The 22,847-nt window shown below is 37.0% G+C and overlaps 1 protein-coding gene across 4 annotated transcripts in view; it reads left to right on the top strand.

Annotated features, from left to right (window-relative positions):
* VPS45 (vacuolar protein sorting 45 homolog) overlaps positions 1-22,847 on the top strand; it is a 74,328-nt gene that overhangs the window by 9,582 nt on the left and 41,899 nt on the right. For all 4 annotated transcript variants that reach the window (XM_077842440.1, XM_077842438.1, XM_077842439.1 and 1 more), the window contains exons 8-13: positions 3,632-3,766; positions 4,234-4,347; positions 4,751-4,918; positions 14,097-14,255; positions 14,469-14,576; positions 15,565-15,686. In XM_077842440.1, the coding sequence (XP_077698566.1) occupies positions 3,632-3,766; positions 4,234-4,347; positions 4,751-4,918; positions 14,097-14,255; positions 14,469-14,576; positions 15,565-15,686 (806 nt within the window). The remainder of the gene's footprint in view (positions 1-3,631; positions 3,767-4,233; positions 4,348-4,750; positions 4,919-14,096; positions 14,256-14,468; positions 14,577-15,564; positions 15,687-22,847) is intronic.

The following is a 22,847-nucleotide window of genomic DNA, read 5'->3' as shown; positions in this document are numbered from 1 at the left end:
AATGAACAATGTGGTCCACTTATTTGCCTCCTTATTTTCAGTTTTTCTTTTCTTTTTTTTTTTTTGCTTTGTATTTCCTGAGGTTTTGGTATCGCTATTCTTCCAGCCACAGTCATCTTTGACTCTTTCTTCTGCCTCATCTTTCCTGTCCCTTTCTGCCACCACCTTCACCCCTATCAAGGCAACTTTTAGGCTCTGTAGCTTCTCCTTTTCTAATGTCTGGCTGCAATTTTTCATTCTTACTGTCATTACCTCTGTGTAGACCCTAATCTCTCATAGGAATACTGAAATAGTCATCTACCAATTCCTCATTTTTATTTTTTATTTTATTTTTATTTTTGAAAATTTTACTTATTTACTTCTTTGACAGAGAGAGAGCAGGAGGAGCCACAGGCAGAGGGAGAGGGAGAAGCAAGGCTCCCTGCTGAGCAGGAAGCCTGATGTGGGGCTCAATCCCAAAACCCCAGGATTGCGACCTGAGCCAAAGGCAGACACTTTACGACTGAGCCACCCAGGAATCCTTATTTTATTTTTTTATAAGAGAACAAATCTACACTTTTATTTGTTTACTTTTCAGTAAATTTAAATCCTTGAGTGTATAGCATCACATGGGTTCTATGTCCAGTGGCCTTAGCAGGAAGATTGCTTCAGAATTTGACATGAGCCATGCCACTATTTATATGAGTTACCTTCTCCAGATTACTCTGGTTTGTTTTGTTTTTGTTTTGTTCAGGTTGCCACCAGGAGTCACTGTGTTACTTGCTTTGTACACATAAGCACATCTCTTGCCTAGAGAGAACTTAGTTTCATCTTGAGCATAAACACCTTCAATTTTAAAAGCTGTGTGCTCCCTCTGGTTCTGGAGATCCTGCTTATAGCCAGGAAAGATGGCCTTGAACCACAGCCTTCCAGGCATATTTATCATTTTAGCAGTCCTGTTCCCAGCAGGCCTCCACAGCTCCAAAATGGCTGAAACAAGCCCTGATTCCCCACTTTTAATTTCTTTCAATTCTAATATATTTCATACACACAGTGTTGTCAAATCACTTTTCCTGAACCACAGTCCTGATCTTACTACTCTTGGCTTAAAAATCTTCATTTGGGGCAGCCCTGGTGGCTCAGTGGTTTAGTGCCACCTTCAGCCCGGGGTGTGATCCTGGAGACCCCGGATCGAGTCCCACGTTGGGCTCCCTGCATGGAGCCTGCTTCTCCCCTTCTCCCTCTGCCTGTGTCTCTGCCTCTCTCTCTCTCTCTCTCTCTGTCATGAATAAATAAATAAAAAATCTTTAAAAAAAAATCTTCATTTGGTTCCCATTTGCCTACTGGCTTAAATACAGATCCCTGAACTTGGCATCCAAGAGCCTTCACAGCATGGCCCAACCTACAGCTCACTACTGTGCAGATATGCCACATGGTTTCCAGCCATCATTTTTTTCATGTTGCAACCTCTGTCTAAATGCTGGATTATTTGGAATACCTTCTCTCTTCACCTATCAACATTCTCCTTTAAAACCACTCAAAACATCTCCTTGAAACCTTTCATTGTTTTGGTCAGTTCTTTTTTTTTTTTTTTTTTTTTTTTTTCATAAAATTACTCCAGAACTTTGTGTCTCTCTTATGTCTTGTGCAGCACTTGCCATGTTGGACCTTTGATTATTTTCACACATTCCTTCAAGGTAGACTGTGTCTTACATGTGTTCTTCTGCAAGTATAAAAATAGTACCTTATACAAAGTAGAGGCTTTATTAATAGTGCCTTTGAATTCATGGGGAAAGGCATAACCTATATTTCAGTCTCTTCCTAGCTTAAAATCACGTTAATGATAGGAGAAATCTGTAGCAGTGGAGTGCAACTTTTCTATGATAGGATAGCCTTCTATTCCTAAAATACAAACTAATACATGTTCACTTAAGAAGTTTTGAGAATATAAAAAAGGAAAATGATTGCTTGTAGTTCTGTTTCCCGAAGAAAAACAACCATTCAACTGTTTCACTGAAGACCTATTATGTGCCAGGTATTATATTAAGTATTGGAGGTAATGTGGTGCCTGAGTGGCTCAGTCAGTTCAGCATCTGACTCATGATCTCAGCTCAGGTCGTGATTTCAGGGTTGTGAGTTCAAGCCCTGTGTTGGGCCACATACTGAATGTTGAGCCTACTTTAAAGTATTAGAGGTAAAAGGTTAAAAGATGCAATGTCTGCTCACAAAGAGCTCATGATCCAGTGGGGATAGAAGTAAACTGATCATTTTAATTATAGAGTAAGTGCTAATGCTAGAAGCATGCACAGGATCCTGTCTATGGGAGCATAACTATTTTGTTGTACTTATTTTATGTGCCCCCATGAAACTTGCTTTTTTTTTAAGATTTTATTTGAGGGATACCTGGGTGGCGCAGCGGTTTGGCGCCTGCCTTTGACCCAGGGCGCCATCCTGGAGACCCGGGATCGAGTCCCACGTCGGGCTCCAGGTGCATGGAGCCTGCTTCTCCCTCTGCCTGTGTCTCTGCCTCTCTCTCTCTCTCTGTGTGACTATCATAAATAAATAAAAATTAAACAAAAATCTAAAATCTTTAAAAAAAAAAAGACTTTGAGAGAGAGGGTATGTACACATGCTAGCAGGGGGAGGGGCAGAGACAGAGAATCTCAAGCAGACTCCTTGCTGTGCACGGCCCAATTTGGGGCTCAATCTCACAACCCATGAAATCATGACCTGAGCCAAAACCAAGAGTTGAACACTTAACTGAATGAGCTACCCACCCAGGCACCCCTGAAACTTGCTTTAAGGATTCATTTGGCAAGTATTTTAAGAAATGAAGCACCTTCTTTTGTAACCTTAAGTTCTTTCTTAGTAAATCTAGATTACTTAAAATGAAGTAAAAACATAAAATATTTCTATCATTTACATTCTAGATTTAGAAGGTAATTTGCTGGAAAATACTTAGTTTTGTCTAATGGACCTATAACTAAAAGTAACCCATTCTCCAATAAGTAGTGAGAAGGCAGAATTTGGGGTTTCTCTATTCCATTTTCACCAAATAAGTTCATATTTTATAAGAATGGGAACCAATCCTTTTTTTCATAATTCTATTAAGTAAATATATGAAATAAAACGGATTCGCAGGCAAAGCTTCTGAATATGTGTGTTTTGATCAACTCACAAGGTTGTTTCTGATAGTATTAGTGTTCCCAGGATAAATATAGCACCACTCAGATCTGCAAGAACACACTTCTCATGCTGCAGAAAACCACAGAAGTGTACAGGAAATGGTACAGCTTGTAACTGCAGTACCAATATAGCCCTATCTGTGAAGCCAAAAATATACTCTTAATTCACAGGCAAAAACTGGAGCTAATGATAGATCTAATTTGTTTTCTTTCTATCAGGAATATTAATCTTGCTGCTCTTCTTCTGAAAGTGTAAAATCTAAAAGTATTTTGACTTTTAGTTTAACCAATTACCATGAATCAGTGCTTAGTAGAACACAAAATATTAATAAAACTTGAATTAAATAAAGAACCTCTATGTAAAGAAGACTAGTTGCTAAAAATATTACCAGTTTTTGTTTTCCTGAAGATTTACTATTTCCATGCTTTGTTAGTTACCAATTTTTTTGTCATAATTCTTTATTTAGTGGACATACCAGGCCATGGTTCACGAACTACTGGGCATAAACAACAATCGGATTGATCTTTCCAGGGTGCCAGGGATCAGTAAAGACTTAAGAGAAGTGGTCCTGTCTGCTGAAAATGATGAATTCTATGCTAACGTAAGTGATTAAAGTTTTTTTTTTAATTGTTTTCAGGTTTTTTGTTTTTGTTTTTGTTTTTTTAATGTAAGAAGGCCAGTATTGTCTTGTTTGAATGAGAACAGGTATGGGATTTCATGTGGAAGCGTAATAGAGGCATCCTGTAGATAAACTGCATCTCAAGAGAGGGCGGAAGACTTGGATTCTGACACTTTAACAGTTTGGGGGTTTTTTCATCAAAATCACATTTTTAGCTTTGTACTTTTAGAATTAGAACCCAATGTATTTACTTCCTTCCCTTCTGTAACCATTTGTGAGAATAGTAATGGTATTCATCACCAGAGTCCTGGCCAATGTCCAGATTTGGTCATTATAATGGAATTTTCTTGCCCTTCAATTCTGCCTTCAGAATTCTATTTCACTTCTTTTAAATGGTCTGAAAGTCAGACTCATCGATAGAATTGTGTTTCCACCTTCCTTTTTCACAGAATATGTACCTGAACTTTGCTGAGATTGGTAGCAATATAAAGAATCTCATGGAAGACTTTCAGAAGAAGAAACCAAAAGAACAGCAAAAACTAGAATCAATAGCAGACATGAAGGTAAATTGAACATGTTCATGGATGACTAACATGCAAGACTTTGGAACTCTTCATGTAAGCAACATTTCTGGAATATTCTCAGTCTCATTTCTGCCTTGATTCATTTTGTTTGGTTTGAGATAATTTTCTATACTATTTCTCTTTAGGAAACAATATAGTGAAAACTTCATAACAAGCCATGTGCTTCTTTCCATTCTTCAGTCACATTTGGAGTATTTAAAGAGTCAGTCTACTGACATATACCAGTTCTTCTCCTTTTAAACATAAGCAAAATGCCATGGGATTGAAAGTTGTAGATGCCTTAGTCTGGGCAGAACAATTCTTGCTTGTTTTTTCCCTTCATACATGTCTGTCCTCAGTCAAGAAATAACAGAACCCCCAATTGGTGTTTTTCCCATGGCAGGCCTTTGTTGAGAATTATCCACAGTTTAAGAAGATGTCTGGGACTGTATCAAAGCATGTGACAGTGGTTGGAGAGCTGTCTCGGTTGGTCAGTGAGCGGAATCTGCTGGAGGTTTCAGAAGTTGAGCAAGAACTGGCCTGTCAAAATGACCATTCTAGTGCTCTCCAGGTATCTATTCAGTCCAATTTGATGAGCACCTACTATGTGTAAGGCACTGTACCAGGCAGAGCAAGAGATACAAAGGCAAGTAATTCTTCTTCACCAACATGGAATTTATAATCTAACAAGGAGTTGAGACAAGAACACAGATTAATTTTATTTAAGATAGATACAAGAACCACAGGAGAAGAATAATGTGTAGTAGCAAAAGGTTCAGGCAGTTGACTATTGAGGAGGGCATCCTAGTCTGCTAGAAAGAATACTAAACTAAAATCAGAAGATCTGGATTTAACCATTTGTCACTTACTGGCTTAGTGACCTGGAGCTGTTGGCTTAATTTCTGAGCCAGTTTCCTTATCTGTAAAATAGATATAATGACATTTATCTCACGTTGTAAGGATGATTTTAAAGATACAATATATATTAAAATGCATTATCTTAAGTTTTTTATTATTGAACACCTGCTGTTTATTCCATGAACATGTAAATGCTTTCCACGTGTACATTGTGCTATAAGGATCCAGAGGTACAAAGAAGAAGACCTCTTTTCCTTTTCCTCAAAGAGCTCACACTATAGTAAGGAAGAAAGAAATTTAAACCAGGAATTATCATGCTACAAGTGCTAATATACTAGATATATTTACAAAGGGATATGGAATACAGAGGAAGGACAGCTATTTCCCCTAAGGATGAAGCTTCTTAAAGAAGAAGACATAAGACTTAGGTCTGGACAAACAGGGAGGAATGCACTAAACAGAGTAGAGTGCACCAACCAGGGAGGAGAGGGGAAATTCTTGGCAGAGAGAATGCAGACACAGAGATGGGAGATGGGGGGGTGGGGGCAGAGAATGAAAGGAACAGAGAATAATTCAGTGTAGCTAGTTAGTGCAGGGTACAAGATGAATGGTCTAAGATAAGCCAGAAAGACAGCCTGGGGCCTGATTATGACCATCAAAAGGAGATTGGGCTTTAATCTTAAAATGTTGAGAGCAACCAGAGCATTTTAGAAGAGAAGAGACATAATCAGACCTTGGCCTCAAGAAATGTACAGCATTGTCAAAGCGACAAAACTAAAGCACAAGAAATACATAGGTGGTATTTCAAGGTAATATTTAATTAAGTCAAAATAACCTCAAAATAAGATTTGAGGCTATTAAGGACAGTTCCTTAGAGAAGGCTATATTAAGATGGACCACCAAGAATGAATAGAATCTGGAGGAGGATTTCAGTCAGGGATAACAGCAAAAGCAAAGAGGTAGAAATATGCAGAAAATAATAAACAGTGCGACCTGTTGGAGAGTGGGTGTGGAAGAGAAATAGGAGATAAAATTGAATTTGTAAACAGGAACCAGTTTATGAAGAAACTTGGGAGAGGAATTTGCACTTGCTGAGATAAGCAAAGAGATCCGTTGTAGGGCCATATGTAGAAAATCCATATAATGAAAGCAGTATTTTAGGCAATTTAATCTAGTAAGGATGCTTTAGAGGTGAAAAAACTGAAGTTAGGCCAGTAGACTCACAGTGATAGTACTAAAAATGCTCAGTAAAGGCAAATCTGAGAGTTCAAAGGGAAAAAAACAATTTAGCGACAGATTGGATATAAAGATAACAAGACAGAACAAATCTGATAATTCCAAGCTTCCTTAGAAATGGCAATGTGGTATCACTGGCAAGAAGTCACTTGAGAATGAGAGTCCTTTGAGAGGTCTACATTTCTCAGGCACTCACCATAAGAAATGCATGTCCTTATAATAGGACCCTATATTCTACAACCCAATCTCTTTCTTTCCCTCCTGCAATTGAACTTGACTTTACAAAATAAAGCCAAAATGGTATAATGGAAACAATACAGGCTTTGGAGCCAGACTGTCCTGACCTTTATTCTGTCTCTACATATCAGAATTTTGGGGGGAAAGAATTACTTACTTTGCCCAAGCCTCACAGATAAAGATTTCATACTTTAGATTGTTACTAGGATTCAGTGAGATATGTAAAATGTTTCTTATATGATAGGTGCTTGGTAAATATTGGTTCCCTTCTTCTAAGCATAATGCTTTAAATATATGGTACAACTAAAACAAGGAAATCCACCGACCTGTGATTGCTCTAGTTATAGCAAGGTCCTTACTGGGATTTAGAGTTGCTACTTTTGAATGTTTCTTAAGATGCTGTTTGCTTTATATTTATGAAAAGGGCTTCAGTCATCACTGAATTTTATCCCTATATTCTTTAATCCTTTCAAAGAACTTTTAGGCTGATTTTATTATTTTTTTCAATTGTATTGAATTCTAATTCGTTTTTTTTTTTTAAAGATTTATTTACTTATTCATGAGAGACACAGAGAGAGGGGCAGAGACACAGGCAGAGGGAGAAGCAGGTTCCCCACTGAGCAGGGAGCCCGATGTGGGACTCGATCCCAGGACCCTGGGATCACACCTTGAGCCAAAGGCAGACACTCAACCACTGAGCCACCCAGGCGTTCCTCTTATTCGTTTTTTTAAGACATTTTTTATTTATTTATGGGAGAGAGAGAGAGAGAGAGAGAGAGGAAGGGAGCATAAGCAGTGGGGAAGGGCAGAGGGAGAGGGAGAAGCAGACTCCTAGCTGAGCAGAGAGCCCGATGCAGGACTTGATGTCCTGGGATGATGACCTGAACCAAAGGCAGACACTTAGACGACTGAGCCACCCAGGCACCCTTGAATTATAATTCTTAAATAGATAATATAAGTACTTGGTGAAAGAGATATGTAGTAAAAAATGAGTCTGTTACTAGTCTCACATGCATCCTTAGTTATCCTGTATCTGCACAAGTCTGTGTGATATGTGTATCTCTCCCTTTCACTCCCTCCCCTCTCATTCTTTTTTTTTTAATTCAGACGATACCATACTATACACATAGTTCTGCATTTTGCCTTGTTATTTAACCATTTATCTCAGAGACTGTTCCAGATCAGAACCTAAACACTCACTCTTTTCAGTCATTAAATAGCATTCCTTTGTAAAGATGTATCACAATCTATTTAGTGACCAACCTACTTGAAACAGTACTATTAATCACAGTTTGCAGTTGTTTTGTGGGCCCATAGAAGTATTCTTGTGAAAACTTTTTATCTTTCCCAAGAAAATTTATTTTCTTCTCTTGTTAAATAAAAACAAAATTTTATTCTATAATTAAATGTAAATTTCCTTCTGTTTATCATTTTATTTTTCCCTTTGAAACAATAGAACCAAACTTAACCACTAGCCAGTTCCAGTATCTTTATTTGTATCTCTCTATGTATGGAAAGCAGACAAGGTTGCTATAATTCCTTGCCTGAAACCTTATTTCTGGGCAGCCCTGGTGGCGCAGTGGTTTAGCGCCGCCTGCAGCCCAGGGCGTGATCCTGGAGACCCTGGATCGAGTCCCACGTCAGGCTATGCATGGTGCCTGCTTCTCTCTCTGCCTGTGTCTCTGCCTCTGTGTGTGTGTGTGTCTCTATGAATAAAAAAGAAAAAAAAAAAAAGAAACCTTATTTCTTATTCACTTTAAAAGAAAAAAATAGATACTTTAAAATATGAATTCCATTTGTGATCCATTCGTGGTATTTTTAAAAGTTATCCTTTGAAGGTTTTCTTGCCCATGTTAATTAGGGTTTTACAGTGAGCAATTGATTTGGACTCCCCCACCATAAAGGATTTCTTTGGCAATACGATTTAAATAGTCTATAAATGGAGCTTTTGTCTGGTAGTGAGTATGTGCCAGGGGCCTGACCCCTAGATTGGTTATAGCATTCCTTGGCCTGACCTTAGATGATAATATGTCATGAAGCAATGAATTGAGGTTTTTAGTAGGGATGGGATTTGCTTTATTGAATAGTAACTGTATCATGGTGAAGGGAAAAAAATTATATTGCTAAAAATTAACCTATAAATTGCTGCCACTTCTAACCAGTTACTGTACAGACTAACAAAAATTTGATTTAGAAGAATTTTCATAAGAACCAAACTGCAGTGTACTGTCATTAAAACCTATCCATAGCCTTGGACTCATTTGATTAGTGAGGAATTTTTTTTATTGTTGTTTTTGTTTTTTTATGCCATGAAGAGAAATATCTTCAGAAAGTAAGCAGTTTTTCCCCGCCATGTGTCATATTATAGCTTTTTGTTTGGAAGGAAGAATTACTCTATTTTTATATACTTCTTTCCTGACCTTGGGTAAAAGACCTCAAATCGTCCTATTAATGGTATATAGTAAAGAATCAATAAATACTTGTTAGAAAAATGAAGAGAAAGTTCTGTTTGAAGCAGTATAGAGTAGTGGCTGAGAGTTTGGGAATTTGATGGCTTGGCTTTGAAAATTATAACCACTCTAAGTCTTAGTCTTTTTGTCTGTAAAATGGAGAAAAATCATAGTACTTAAAGATTTTTGTGAGGGTCCAGTGAGCTAGTACATGTAAAGCACTTAATATGGTACCTGGTACTTAACAACATTCAATAAGTAGAACTTTCACCATTATCTGTACTATTATTTGTTAATATATTCTATTTTCTTTATGGCAACCAGGACATTGTTTTCTCATCTACTCATCACCTCGGATCTCTTTCTCCCTGATTTGAGAAGGGTTTTCTGCTTCTCATTAAAATTATAGGAAAATTGTTTGGGACACATCGAGGTGACAATTTTACTTTCACCAACTAAGAATAAAAATGATCATTTTCTCTCTAACCCAACATTTAGCCAGTGTTTCAGACAGTGTTGACCAGCAGAAGACCTACAGCAAAGCTAAGTATTTTAATTTTCTTCTTTTGACTAGTCATTAAGGAAAAGAATATGACAGATATATTTACCAGTCAATGGAATTTGGTCCTACCTACTTTCTATCATTTTTCCTAGCTAACCTCTTAATTGTTCCACAACACTTTTATTTCAAACTGTTAGATTAGACTCATTTTTTTTTTTTTATCATATCAGCATGTTGAAGGCTTCTGCCAATTTCAGCCTGCTGTTCTAATCTGCTGGCTTATTATCATGCTATTCATTGATGATTTTACTACATTAATGTGATAGTACATACCAAGGTAGAGTTCTTGTTCTTTAGGTTAAATTAAAACAAAAAATAAAGACTATTTTTGGTTGCTGACTTCATCTGTAATTTATACAGTGGTGTAACTATGTCTTTATAAAAATGTGTTCTTGTTGTGCTGCTTCATCATAGTTTTGGTAGAAGAAAATAGAAAAGTAGCCCAAAACAATGAAAAGATCTTAAATATCAGAAAAAAAACTGTTTTTTAACTGATGTTTTTTGAGTGACCATTAGCTTCTTTTTAAAACTTGACCTTCAGAGATAGTGTGTTTGCTTTCCTTTTCCTATTCTTTGATTAGGGCTATATGAATGTTAGAATTCATTGAATTCTGTGTTTGAATCCTATCTTCTTAAGAGGACAATAGTTTTCTTTCACTCTACTCAGCCATTGTTATTATGTGAAGTATACTTTTCTCTTTTGAAAGTCTCAAGGTTTATGGAAAATTTATTAAGAAAAGAGAAGTCAGAAGTTCATTATGTAATTCACTCATATTTCCAACATATAAGTACCTCCACGTAGCAGATACCTGCTGTGTAATTAGAAGTCCCTCAGATTGTTTTCTCCTCTTCCCTGGTTAGTACCCTGGAATTTCAATGTAATGTATGCCACTATCAATCAAGTTGATGAGTCAAGTAGCCATTAGTGAAATGTTCAAAATCAAGTCAGAGGATAATATGGGATCTAGGCAGACAAAAATGCCCTTCTTCTTCAAGAACTTACATAAAGTGAAAGAGAAGAAAGAACTTACCTTGTTACCTACGTGTTTCCTTCCATGAAGAAATAGATAAGCCTCGCTGGAACACTGACCTGAGTCATGGGTTGGGTTCTAAGGGCTCAAAAGTAAGCGAAATAATCTACTCAAAGTAATCTTGGTTCACATCTGGGCCACGTCCTCAAGGGAGAGCTAAGAGTCAGACCAGGGACTCTAAATAACAAGCACCAAATCTCAAGGAAGAGAAGTGGATTCTTTAATGGGAAAGAGCCAAGAGTCAAGATGCAAGTAAAAGTAACCAACAAAGGAGGAAATACAAAGGAGGAGGGTACAGGCTTATTACAGCAGCCTTTGTCCCTATACCAGTTCTTTTTTTTTTTTTTTTTTAAGATTTTATTTATTTATTCATAGAGACAGAGAGAGAGGCAGAGACACAGGCAGAGGAAGAAGCAGGCATCATACAGAGAGCCCGACATGGGACTCGATCCAGGGTCTCCAGGATCACGCTCTGGGCTGCAAGCGGCACTAAACTGCTGCGCCACCGGGGCTGCCCCCCTCTACCAGTTCTGTGGTTTTTATAGTTAATTGAGAATCTCAGATTTGCTAAAAAATATAGAAATTTAGTAGATTTAAGGTAAAAAGAGAGTGACCCCAAGGGCAGAAATTGAAACATCATGCCCATAAAAAGAGATCCCAGATGGATGTTTTAAACTTAGGCTAAGTTGATTGAGAGACATAGGAAATAGGGTATTCTTACTTGGTAATAATTTGTACTCTGAAATTTCTTCATATTATCCTAGAAACTAGTGGCGAATTTGAACAGATATTCTAAATAGTCTGTATTCTGTGATTGCTCTGGAAAGGGTACCACAAAAGAAAAAAAAGTAAGGAAATTCTTATGACTACAAGGTTTAAATCTATAGAAGAGAAATTTCTTCCCTTTTGATTCCTTAAAGATGATGCTAGTGAAATATTCACTTAGAAGAGCAACAATAGAAATCTTCCCCAGAGACCTTCCTACTTGAGAGCCACCTGGGAGGTTCCCCATGTCATCATAGTGCTCTTTGGTGTGAACAGAAGAGTTCTTAAACATTAGACCTGGTTGTTGTGAAGCATGAAAAAGATAAGGTACAGGAAAGCATCTTGTAAGTTGGAAAGCTTCATTTGGATGTTATTATGTCCCCAGAATCTAGTGCCTTCCAAGGCTCTTGTCAGTCTTTCAACTGAACCCATTTCTTTCTCTGATTGCCATGTTCCTGGGTTTTTTTGTTTTGTTTTTAAGATTTATTTATTTATTCATGAGAGACACACAGAGAGAGAGAGGCAGAGACACAGGCAGAGAGAGAAGCAGGCTCCATGCAGGGAGCCCAATGTGGACCTCGATCCCGGGACTCCAGGATCACACCCTGGGCTGAAGGCAGGCACTAAACCACTGAGCCACCCAGGGATCCCTGCCATGTTCCTGTTAAGAGAGTCTCCCAGGGTAATTCCAACACTTACTGATTCTTTAGGGCCTTTTGCAAATGTCACCATCTTTATGAAATCCTTCTGGATTCCTCAGCAACCAAGTGTACTTTTCTTCACTCTCTCCCCTTTCCCGCATCGCACTGTTTCTCAGTTTTTGTTTCTTGTTTTGTTTTTTGCAAACATATGTTTGTTATAATACCACATATGTTTTTCTGAAAAATCTCCTATTCTGCAAAATCATGTACAAAAAATAAAAGTGTTATGGGAAAATAGGGTTATAAGCAGGTCACTTAAAATCTACCTAGCTAAAAAAAATCTATATAACTTTGTACTCAGTGCCCTCATAAAAATAATGATAAGCCTAATAAAAATATTAGCACAGTTAAATCTCCATAGGCATTTGCACCCAGAAATATACTCAGTTCATCCATTGTAGCCTTCCTTATTCCTGGTTATTCTTCAGGATGTAAGGTCACAGAAACTTTTGCTTCTCATACAAACTAGTTTCACCAAAATTAAAAATATAATATGGGGATATCCGTCTGTTTTTTGGCTGTCATTTTTTTTGCTTTTTAACTCAGAGAAATATCTTTGCATCCTTTTCATTTGTACTTGCCCTTTCCCCAGATAGCTTAATACTGTGGAAAATACAGCAGTCCTTAAAGGTATAAAGCCAGCTACTACTTTTTTTTTTTTTTTTTTTAAGATTTGTTTATTTATTCATGAGAGACACAGAGAGAGACAAAGACATAGGCAGAGGGAGAAGCAGGCTCCTGTAGGTGGCCTGACGTGGGACTCAATCCTGGGATCCCGGGATCCTGGGATCATCACCTGAGCCAAAGGCAGATGCTCAATCACTGAGCTACCCAGACAACCCAAAACCAGCTTCTTCTTGCAGAAAACACTGGTATAGGATTTACATACTTTTTTCCTAACATAGTGTTAAAGCTTCCTCTTTCAAGAGGAAGCTTATCCCTATTTCCTTCTTAATACTAACATGCTGGAAAAACTACATATAAATCAATATACTTTCCATGTTAAACTAACACCATTCCCATATTCAATGATCTCGTGGAGTTAAAATGCATTCAAGAAATGTGCTTTGTAGCAGAATAGGCTGTAATTGTTTCATTCTCCTCACCTCCTTGTCTGTGAACTCACTGAGGACATAAACTGTGTCTAATTCACCTCTGCATCCCCTCCAGTGCCTGGCATGGTGCTTTATGTTTAGAGGGGGATCACAAAGTATCTCTCGGCTTGAATTAATTTGTTCTGCTGCATAATAAATATAAATACATACTCTAGGGAAGTCCCTTAATGTGAGAATTGACAGAACCTAAATGATTTTGTGTAGCAGCCTTTGCTGTCAGTACCTGTCCTCTTAAGATCATTAACTGTTCAATTTAGAGATTACATGCTTTACATACTCATATCTCTGAAAGCCATGTTGAGACATATTGTTACATCTGATGCTTCTTGGAGATTAAGCCTAGTCCTCCTACATAAAATTCTACCAACTTGTCTCCATATCTCTGGCAGTCACTAACACTAAGCAATAGTTTTACAAGTCAACAGATCAGTTGTGTGCTGTATTGATTGAAATAGTGGAAATAATCTGTGTTCCTTGTTTTAGCAAGGAAATTGCAGTCTTTTCCATATGAGAACACAGACCATCTCATCAAAGGAAAGAAAGGAGTTAAATTCATTTTTGTCCTAAAGCAATTGCAGTGGGAATTTTTTTCCTTATTTAATTCTTGTCTTAGGTAAAGGCATTTAATTTTCTGTAGCTGAAACAATTGCTAAACCTAGGACCCGTACATTGCCATAGTTGTAATCTTATTCATGAACTCAGATATATCACTGCCATTCAATAATTATTAGACCTAAGATATTATATATCACGCAGGTGAAGGGGAGAGAAATATCAGCTCTTTCTTTTTTCAGAATGTAAAGAGGCTCCTGCAGAACCCCAAAGTGACAGAGTTTGATGCTGCCCGCCTGGTGATGCTTTATGCTCTACATTATGAGCGACACAGCAGCAACAGCCTACCAGGACTAATGATGGACCTCAGGAACAAAGGTGTTTCTGAGAAGTATCGAAAGGTAACCAAATTTGTATATTAATCCCACCAAACAGGTAGCAACTTTATTATTATATTCTTAGTTCTGACAAATGAGAAGTCATACTGTTTTTACTTACAGAAATGTAGAATTCTGTCCTCTCATGTCTTAATTTCCTTAATAAGGGTATTTTCTTATGAAATTAATTTCCTGATCCCTAAGCAGTAAAAGGTGGTTTCTCTTTTTTCCTTTTAGCTCGTGTCTGCAGTAGTTGAATATGGTGGTAAACGGGTCAGAGGAAGTGACCTCTTCAGCCCCAAAGATGCTGTGGCTATTACCAAACAGTTCCTCAAAGGATTGAAGGTATGGCATGTCCCTTCTGCTTTCTTAAATGAGAAACAGTGAATAAAAATGATCTTCAAAGTAACTTTAAGATTGCTGCTGATTTAGTACTATGTCAATTAAATGAAATTAAAGCAGACATCCTCCTGATAGCTTTTTCTTCAAACGCTTTCTATATTGGAGCAGCATCAGCATTGGACCAAGCAGCTGAACAGGGAATAATGAAATATTTCCAGGAAATACCCAAGAGTAAAATGACGACAATTCTGTTAGTCATAACTGTATTACTCCACTTGTTTATCATTTTTAAGATTTGTTTGGTAGTTTTTCTTTGAAGGAAATTAAAGATGAAGCAAACCACTCTAAATCTTTTAAAAATATTTTCTTGGGATCCCTGGGTGGCTCAGTGGTTGAGCTCCTGCCTTGGGCCCAGGGCGTGATCCTGGAGACCCAGGGTCAAGTCCCATGTCGGGCTCCCTGCATGGAGCCTGCTTCTCCCTCTGCCTGTGTCTCTGCCTCTCTGTGTGTCTCTCATGAATAAATAAATAAAATCTTAAAAAATAAAAATAAAAAAATAAAAAATAATAAAAATATTTTCTTAAAATAGTAAAAATAATAATAATAATAATTTTAATCTGCAAGCCTTTCTTATGTTTCCTGAAATATTTCCATTTTCCTGAGTGTTTCTAGACTCCTTTTCTACATGGTCTTTTCCTTTTATTTGCTCTGCCTATCATATCACATTTTCACAAAAAGAGATGATAAAGGATTTAAGCAATTCCATTTTCGAAATTCTTTTATAATAGCTAGGCTTAAATTACAAAGCATTTTTATGAGATTGGAACATTTCTCTTGATGAAAAGAAATTTTTAAATTATTTAACCATAAAATCCCTATTGGAATCTATCCCGTGAAATCCCTGTTGAGTGCATGTCCTTTTCTGATGAGTATCATTAACTGTTATATTGCAAATTTCCCAAAAATGATATAAGAATCATCTTCCCCTTAGGGAGTAGAAAATGTGTATACTCAACATCAACCTTTCCTACATGAGACCCTGGACCATCTCATCAAAGGAAAGCTTAAGGAAAATTTGTATCCTTATCTAGGCCCCAGCACACTCAGAGACAGGTAAGATAACCAAGATATTAATAATAAAAACCAGAAACACTAAGAAAATGGAAATGTAGAGTGTTGTAAGAGACTACAACTAAGATTATATTGCTCTGTTATTTTAGTTCTGAGATTCTTTTGGTTTTACATGTGTCAGGATTAAATTCATCTGCCAAGCCTGAAAGATTATTTCTTTTGGAATAAAGAAACAGGTATTTTGGAGTATCCCAAATACTTGTATTCTGTCCTTTAGTTTCAGATGAGTTTACTTATGCCATTTAAGGTTCGGTTCCATGGCATTTAACATTTGGAGTTTCAAACATTAAAGCCAAAAATAGATTTGCTGCTTGATTGCCATCCAGAACAGGTTGTTACTATTTTTGGTGAGGACTGGACTTTGCCAAATGTGGCCAGCATGCAAACTGAGACCTAATTAACAAAGGCCATTTGTTATACAGGAGCTAAGAATGGCTCGCTTTTGGGGTATTAACCAAAGGAAGCAATTAATTTGTCATTTTAATCCAGTAGTCTGTTAGTTTTAATAAAAACAAAACTCATCCAAAACAACTTACTTAAACCAACCTGAACTTTTAAATATACACAAAGTCTACTTTGTTATAAATTATTTTGTATTTTTTACTGGGACCACATATTATAAAGAGCTTAATGTATGTAATGGAACGCTGTTGGATAGATTGATATGCGAATTGTTACTATTGGTAGAATTCTTCTATCATTTCAGCTCATCTTAACCTAAGAGTCTTGGAAGAAGAGTATATATTAGTATACTATAATAATATATAAATAGTATATTTATAACTGTAATAAGCTTCTGAAAGGAAAAGATGGCTCTTTTACATGATAAAATGTATTTTTTTCTATATTGTTCCTAAAAAAAAAAACACAAAAAACTCTAATTTGGTAACAACAGAAAAAAAAGATCTTTTTAAAAAATCCAAAGTTGTGGGATGCCTGGGTGGCTCAGCGGTTGAGAGTTTGCTTTCAGCCTAGGGCATGATCCTGGAGTCCTGGGATCACTTTGGGCTCCCTGCAGGAAGCCTGCTTCCCTCTGCCTCCGTCTCTGCCTCTTTCCGTGTCTCTCATGAATAAATAAATAAAATCTTAAAAAAAAAATCCAAGGTTGAGAGGCAGAATATCTGGGGTTAATTTCAGACAGTACATTCATTTAGATAAAATGTTTAAGGACCTTCGAATCAAGATTCAGAAATGTCAGCTTAGTGGAAACTGTGCAAACCAGCCTAAAGCTATTCACCTGTCTTAGAGGCTTTTTGAAAACCAGTGTAACTCTATTAAATGGCCTTCTAATTAGTATGATAAAAATAAAAATATTACTTTTTTATGAATTTCAATTAAGAATTATTGAACAAGGAGTTAGCTACTTATTGCTAAAGGGACACCAGAGACCACCAGAAGAGTATATTATTTATGGTTGGTTCGTAACAGCAAACCTTTCTAATTTGGGTGATTCATTTCCAACGAAAGCTCAAAATGATGCTCTTCCAGCAAAATGCACATTTATCAGTTGTCAGCAATCTGTTAGCATTTGTCATTATTACCTAAGTACAAATATAGTTAATAATTCAATTGCTCTATCCTTTTTTATAACAAATATTTTTTTATTGAATGTCTTCAGTATGTCAAAAACTGTTGTAAAGGCTTGCTTTTGGGGTATTAACCAAAGGAAGCAATTAATTGTCATTTTAATCCAGTAGTCTGTTAGTTTTAACTCATCCAGAACAACTTACTTAGATCAACCTGAACTTTTAAATATACACAAAGTCTACTTTGTTATAAATTCTTATGTGTTTTTTACTGGGACCACATATTATAAAAAGCTTAATATATGTAATGGAACGCTGTTGGATAGATTGATATGCGAATTGTTACTATTGGTAGAATTCTTCTATCATTTCAGCTAATCTTAACCTAAGAGTCTTGAAAGAATAGTATATATTAGTATACTATAATAGTATATAAATAGTATATTTATAACTGTAATAAACTTCTGAAAGGAAAAGATGGCTCTTTTACATGATAAAGGCTGGGGAAATAGAAGTAACAAGAAAAACAAGTTACCTGCCCTTAAGGAACTGACATGCTGAAGACAGTAAACAAATAAGCAAAGAATAAAATTTGAAGGATATTAAGTGCTACTGTGGAAATAAATAGGGTAATAACCTACAACATAACTTTGTAGAGGTGAGGAGGGTTGCTTTAAATGGAGTGAACTGAGGAAAAAATAAAACAAGACGAAATCAGGGAGGGAGACAAACCTTAAGAAACTCTTAATCATAGGAAACAAACCAAGGATCTTTGGAGGGGAGTTGGATACATTATATGTTAATTAATCGAATTTAAATGAAAAAAATTTTTAAAGAAGAAAAAGTTATAGTATCAGTTAAAAAAAAAATAATAAGAGAACCTCTCTTGAGGAAATGCTATTTAAGATGAGCTTTAAATTACAAGACAGAGGGCAGCCCGGGTAGCTCAGGGGTTTAGCGCTGCCTTCAGCTCAGGGTGTGATCCTGGAGACCTGGGATCAAGTCCCATGTCAGGCTGTCTGCATGGAGCCTGCTTCTCCCTCTGCCTGTGTCTCTACGTCTCTCTCTCTCTCTCTCTCTCTCTCTCTCATGAATAAATAAATAAAATCTTAAAAAAAAAATTACAAGACAGAGCGAATCACATAACAATTAAAATGCATCCCAAGCAAAAGGAACACCAGAGCAAAGCCCTTGAAGAAAGAGAGAACTTTGCAAGTTCATGGAACAGAAAAAAGCCCAGTGTGGTTGGGGCATAGTGAAAGGAGGAAATAAATTGAAAAAATAAGTAGGGACTGGATTACTTAGGGTCTTAAAGGCCCTGGTTAAGAGGGGTTTTAAATTTTAAATGTCATAGGAGACCATTGAAGAATTTAGCATGTAAGTGACATGAACTGAATTACTTATAGGATCACCTTGTGGGGAGAATGGTTTTTTTGTTGGTTTTTTGTTTTTGTTTTTGTTTTTGAGAATGGATTTTTGAGGGCAAAAATAGCAGGGAGACTACTTAGGAGGCAGTTGTAATAGTCTAGGTAAGGAATAAAAGAGGTTTGGTTAAGGGGCCTGAGAGAGAAAGAATCGATAGACTTGTTTAATGGATCTACTCCATTAAAGGGGGGTATCTACTCTTACCCTCTTACCATAAGAGAGAAATCAAGAATAATTCTCGGGTTTGGGGGGGGCAAAGTTGCAGGTGCCTATTAGATAACCAAGTAGAAATGTTAGATAATAAATGGGGAGTCAACAAGATTTTGGTGATATTTAAAGCTATGGGATATAAAATATATAAGATCACTGAAAGAAAAAAAGAAAAGAGCCCTGGACCGAGCACTGAGTAGAAGACATGGAGCCAGAAATGGAGACTGAGGAAGAGACAGAAAGGTAGAAGGAAAACCAGGGGAGCATGGTGTCATAAAGACCAAGAAGCCTGTGGTAACCTGAATCTAGTCTTCTGAGAGGTAAAGGTGAAAGCAGTACAGAATCAGATAGGGCAACATGAAGGTCTTTGGTGACCTATTCCCTAGTTTCAGTGAGATTGGAAACCAAATCAGGGTTACAGGATGTAAGATAAAATAGAGATAACAAATGTATATCACACTTTTAAAAAAATTTTGCATGAAGATGTCAGAGAAATGGGATGGTAGCTAGGATAGAGTGTGAGCTCAAGGGAAAGAGATTCTAGAGCATATCTGATGAGACTGTAATCTGATGAGAATTACCCTAAAGAAAGAAAAGTCAAAAATACAGAAGAGAAAGAGGAAGAGCTGCAGAAGTGAAGTCTAGGGATCCAGATAGAAACAGAAGTACTTTTTTTTTTTTTTTTAAGAAGTACTTTTTTCTTTTTAACAATTTTGATGGTGAGAATTTGGGACCATCTTGTCTGATTGCTTCTATTTTCTCAGTAAAATATGATGTCAAGTTATCAGCTGAGGTAGTGGGTAAAAAGAGAAAACATTGTGAAACTGTCATCTTGCAGGCCAGGAATCAGATTTACTAGGGAAATATAATTAGGACTTCTAGGGCAGCCCCGGTGGCGCAGTGGTTTGGCGCCGCCTGCAGCCCAGGGCGTGATCCTGAGACCCAGGATCGAGTCCCACGTCGGGCTCTGTGCATGGAGCCTGCTTCTCCCTCTGCCTGTGTCTCTGCCTCTCTCTCTCTGTCTCTATGAATAAATAAATAAAAATCTTTAAAAAAAAAAAAAAGGACTTCTAGCCAAATTGAGTGCCCATTAGAGTTTTATAGTCATTAATTTAAAATAGAGGGGCACCTGGGTGGCTCAGTCAGTTAAACATCTGATTTCACCTCAGGTCATGATCCCAGGGTCCTGGGATTGAGCCCTGCGTTGGGTTCCCTGCTCAGTGGAGCGCCTGCTTCTCCCTCTCCTTCTCCCCCTGCTCGTGCTCTCTATCTCTCTCACTTCCTCTCTCTCTCAAATAAATAAAATCTTTTAAATAATAATAATAATAAACTAAAATAGAGGGGTGCCTTGGTGGCTCAGTTGGTTAAACGTCTGACTCTTGACTTTGGCTCAGGTCACTATTCTGGAGTCTTAAGATCGAGCCCTGTGTGGGCTCTGCACTTAGCATGGAGTCTGCTTGCCCCTCTCCCTCTGCCCCTGCCCCCCACTTTCCCCCTTAAATGAATGAATGAATGAATGAATGAATGAAATCTTTAAAATAGAGGTTATGGTCTAATTGTGTGGTTTTCTCCAGCAACTTTTGGCTATACTAGATTAAATGAGGGCAAGGCTGGTAGCTAGGCCCAACCAGGATTTGGGGAATTGAAAACAGAAGGAGGGTATTGGATGGGAAATAAAGTATTTGTTTTGTGGATTGGAAGTCTTAAGTCAAAGAATTATTAAGATAGAAGTATTAGTGTAAGTGAATTAGAAATTGAAAAGGTGATTATTAGAGAAAAAGATCTTGAATTGAAGACTTCACAGTACAGATACTTATAGTAAAAAGTTTATAATTACGGATGTTGATTACGAGGAATGGAAGAACAGATCATTCTGGGTGAGAAGACCAGGATGTGATATGAGTAATCCATGTTGATGTGAAAGTCACTGAAAATCCTGAAAGGAGCAGCAGTGAAAAGAAGGACACTAAACCAGACCTAAAGTCCTTGGGAATAAGAGAGTGACCAGGAAAGGAGGGGAGAAACAGTGTTTTCAGGAGAAAACAGTGCAACTGCCTCATGAGTTTCTAACATAAGAAAGAAGGTGAAGAAGGCAGAGAAGTTGGAACAAAACAATAGGACGGGGCACAGAAGATCCCTACACCTTTTGGCCCTGCTTAACATCAGGTAGACTACAGAGGCCTTGAAAAGACCTACTGAATAATTCTGCTTCTAAAAGCTTTCTTTCTAGATATATTTGTGCAAGTACACAAAGACATAAACAAGGATACTTACTGAAACATTTGGAGTTTTTTTTTCAATTTTTTAAATTTTATTTAAATTCAGTTAATGTATAATGTATTAGACCAATACCAATAATGTATTATTGGTTTCAGAGGTAGAGTTCAGTGATTCATCTAGAGTATATAACACACATTACATTATGTGCCCTCCTTAATGCCCATCACCCAGTTACTCCATCCCTCAACCCACCTCCCCTCCAGCAACCCTGTTTGTTTCCTATGATTAAGAGTCTCTTATGGTTTGTCTCCCTCTCTGATTTCGTCTTATTTTTTCCTCTCTTCTTCTGTGATCCCGTTTTGTTTCTCAAATTCCACATATGAGTGAAATCATATGGTAATTGCCTTTCTCTGATTGACTTATTTTGCTTAGCATAATATCCTCTAGTTCCATCTATGTCATTGCAAATGGCAAGATTTCATTGTTTTTGATGGCTGAATAGTAAGTAGTCCATCATATACATATATATGTGTGTGTGTGTGTGTGTGTGTGTATACCACATCTTCTTTATTTATGCATCTGTCAATGGACATCTGGGCTCTCTCTATCATTTGCCTATTGTGGACATTGCTGCTATAAACATTGAGGTGCAGCTGCCCCTTTGGATCACTACATTTGTATCTTTGGGGTAAATACTCAGTAGTGCGATGGCTGGGTCATAGGGTAGCTCTATTTTCAACTTTTTGAGGAACTTCCATACTATATTCCAGAGTGGCTGCACCAGCTTGCATTCCCACTAACAGTATAAGAAGGTTCCCCTTTTTTTCGCGTCCTCATCCTTACCAACATCTGTCGTTTCCTGACTTGTTCATTTTAGCCATTCTGACTAGTATGAGGTGGGATCTCATTGTGGTTTTGATTTGATCAGGTTTTCCCTGATGCCGAGTGATGTTGAGCATGTTTTCATGTGGTTTTTGGCCATTTGTATGTTTGCTCATGTCTTCTGCCCATTAATTGGATTGTTTGCTGAAATATTATTTGTAATAGTTTAAAAAAGAGAGAAACAAACTAAGTATCCATCAATAGAGGACTGGTTACTAAATTACAGTACATTGCTATTCATTCTTCTTAAAAAGTGGCATAACTTGGGGCACCTGAGTGGCTCAGTGCTTGAGCATCTATCTGCCTTTGGTTCAGGTTGTGATGCCGGAATCCTGGGATCAAGTCCCACATTGGGTTCCCCGCAGAGAGTCTGCTTCTCCCTCTGCCTCTCTCTGTGTGTCTCTCATAAATAAGTAAAACCTTTAAAAAAAAATGGTATAACTCTTCATGAGGTGATACAAAAAACTTTTTAAGATATATTGGATAGAAAAGCAAAATGCTATAATATCCCTTTTGTGTAGAAAAAAGAACCCATATCTAAGCATAAATGTGATTATATATGTATGTGTATATAAACAAGTCTGCTTAACTATACTATATGTATACAATATGTGTGTAATATATATGCAAGCACATATATGCATATGTATACAATAAATATTTCATAAAGGATAAGAAAGTGTTAATAATGGTTACCTCTAAATATTGAGACAGTAGTTAGTTAGATATATATCTGTCTTTCCCAGTAGATATTGATACTGTTTTAAGTATCATAATCTTGAAGTAAAAACTGTGTTTCATTAATACTTGGGTTTTTTACAATATTTGACACAGTGCCTTACAAATTGGTATTGAATAGGTATCAAATTTCTTGTGTAGG

The sequence above is a fragment of the Canis aureus genome, chromosome 12, assembly GCF_053574225.1.
Source record: "Canis aureus isolate CA01 chromosome 12, VMU_Caureus_v.1.0, whole genome shotgun sequence".
Classification (NCBI taxonomy): domain Eukaryota; kingdom Metazoa; phylum Chordata; class Mammalia; order Carnivora; family Canidae; genus Canis; species Canis aureus.
This window is presented reverse-complemented; position numbering and strand designations above follow the sequence as displayed.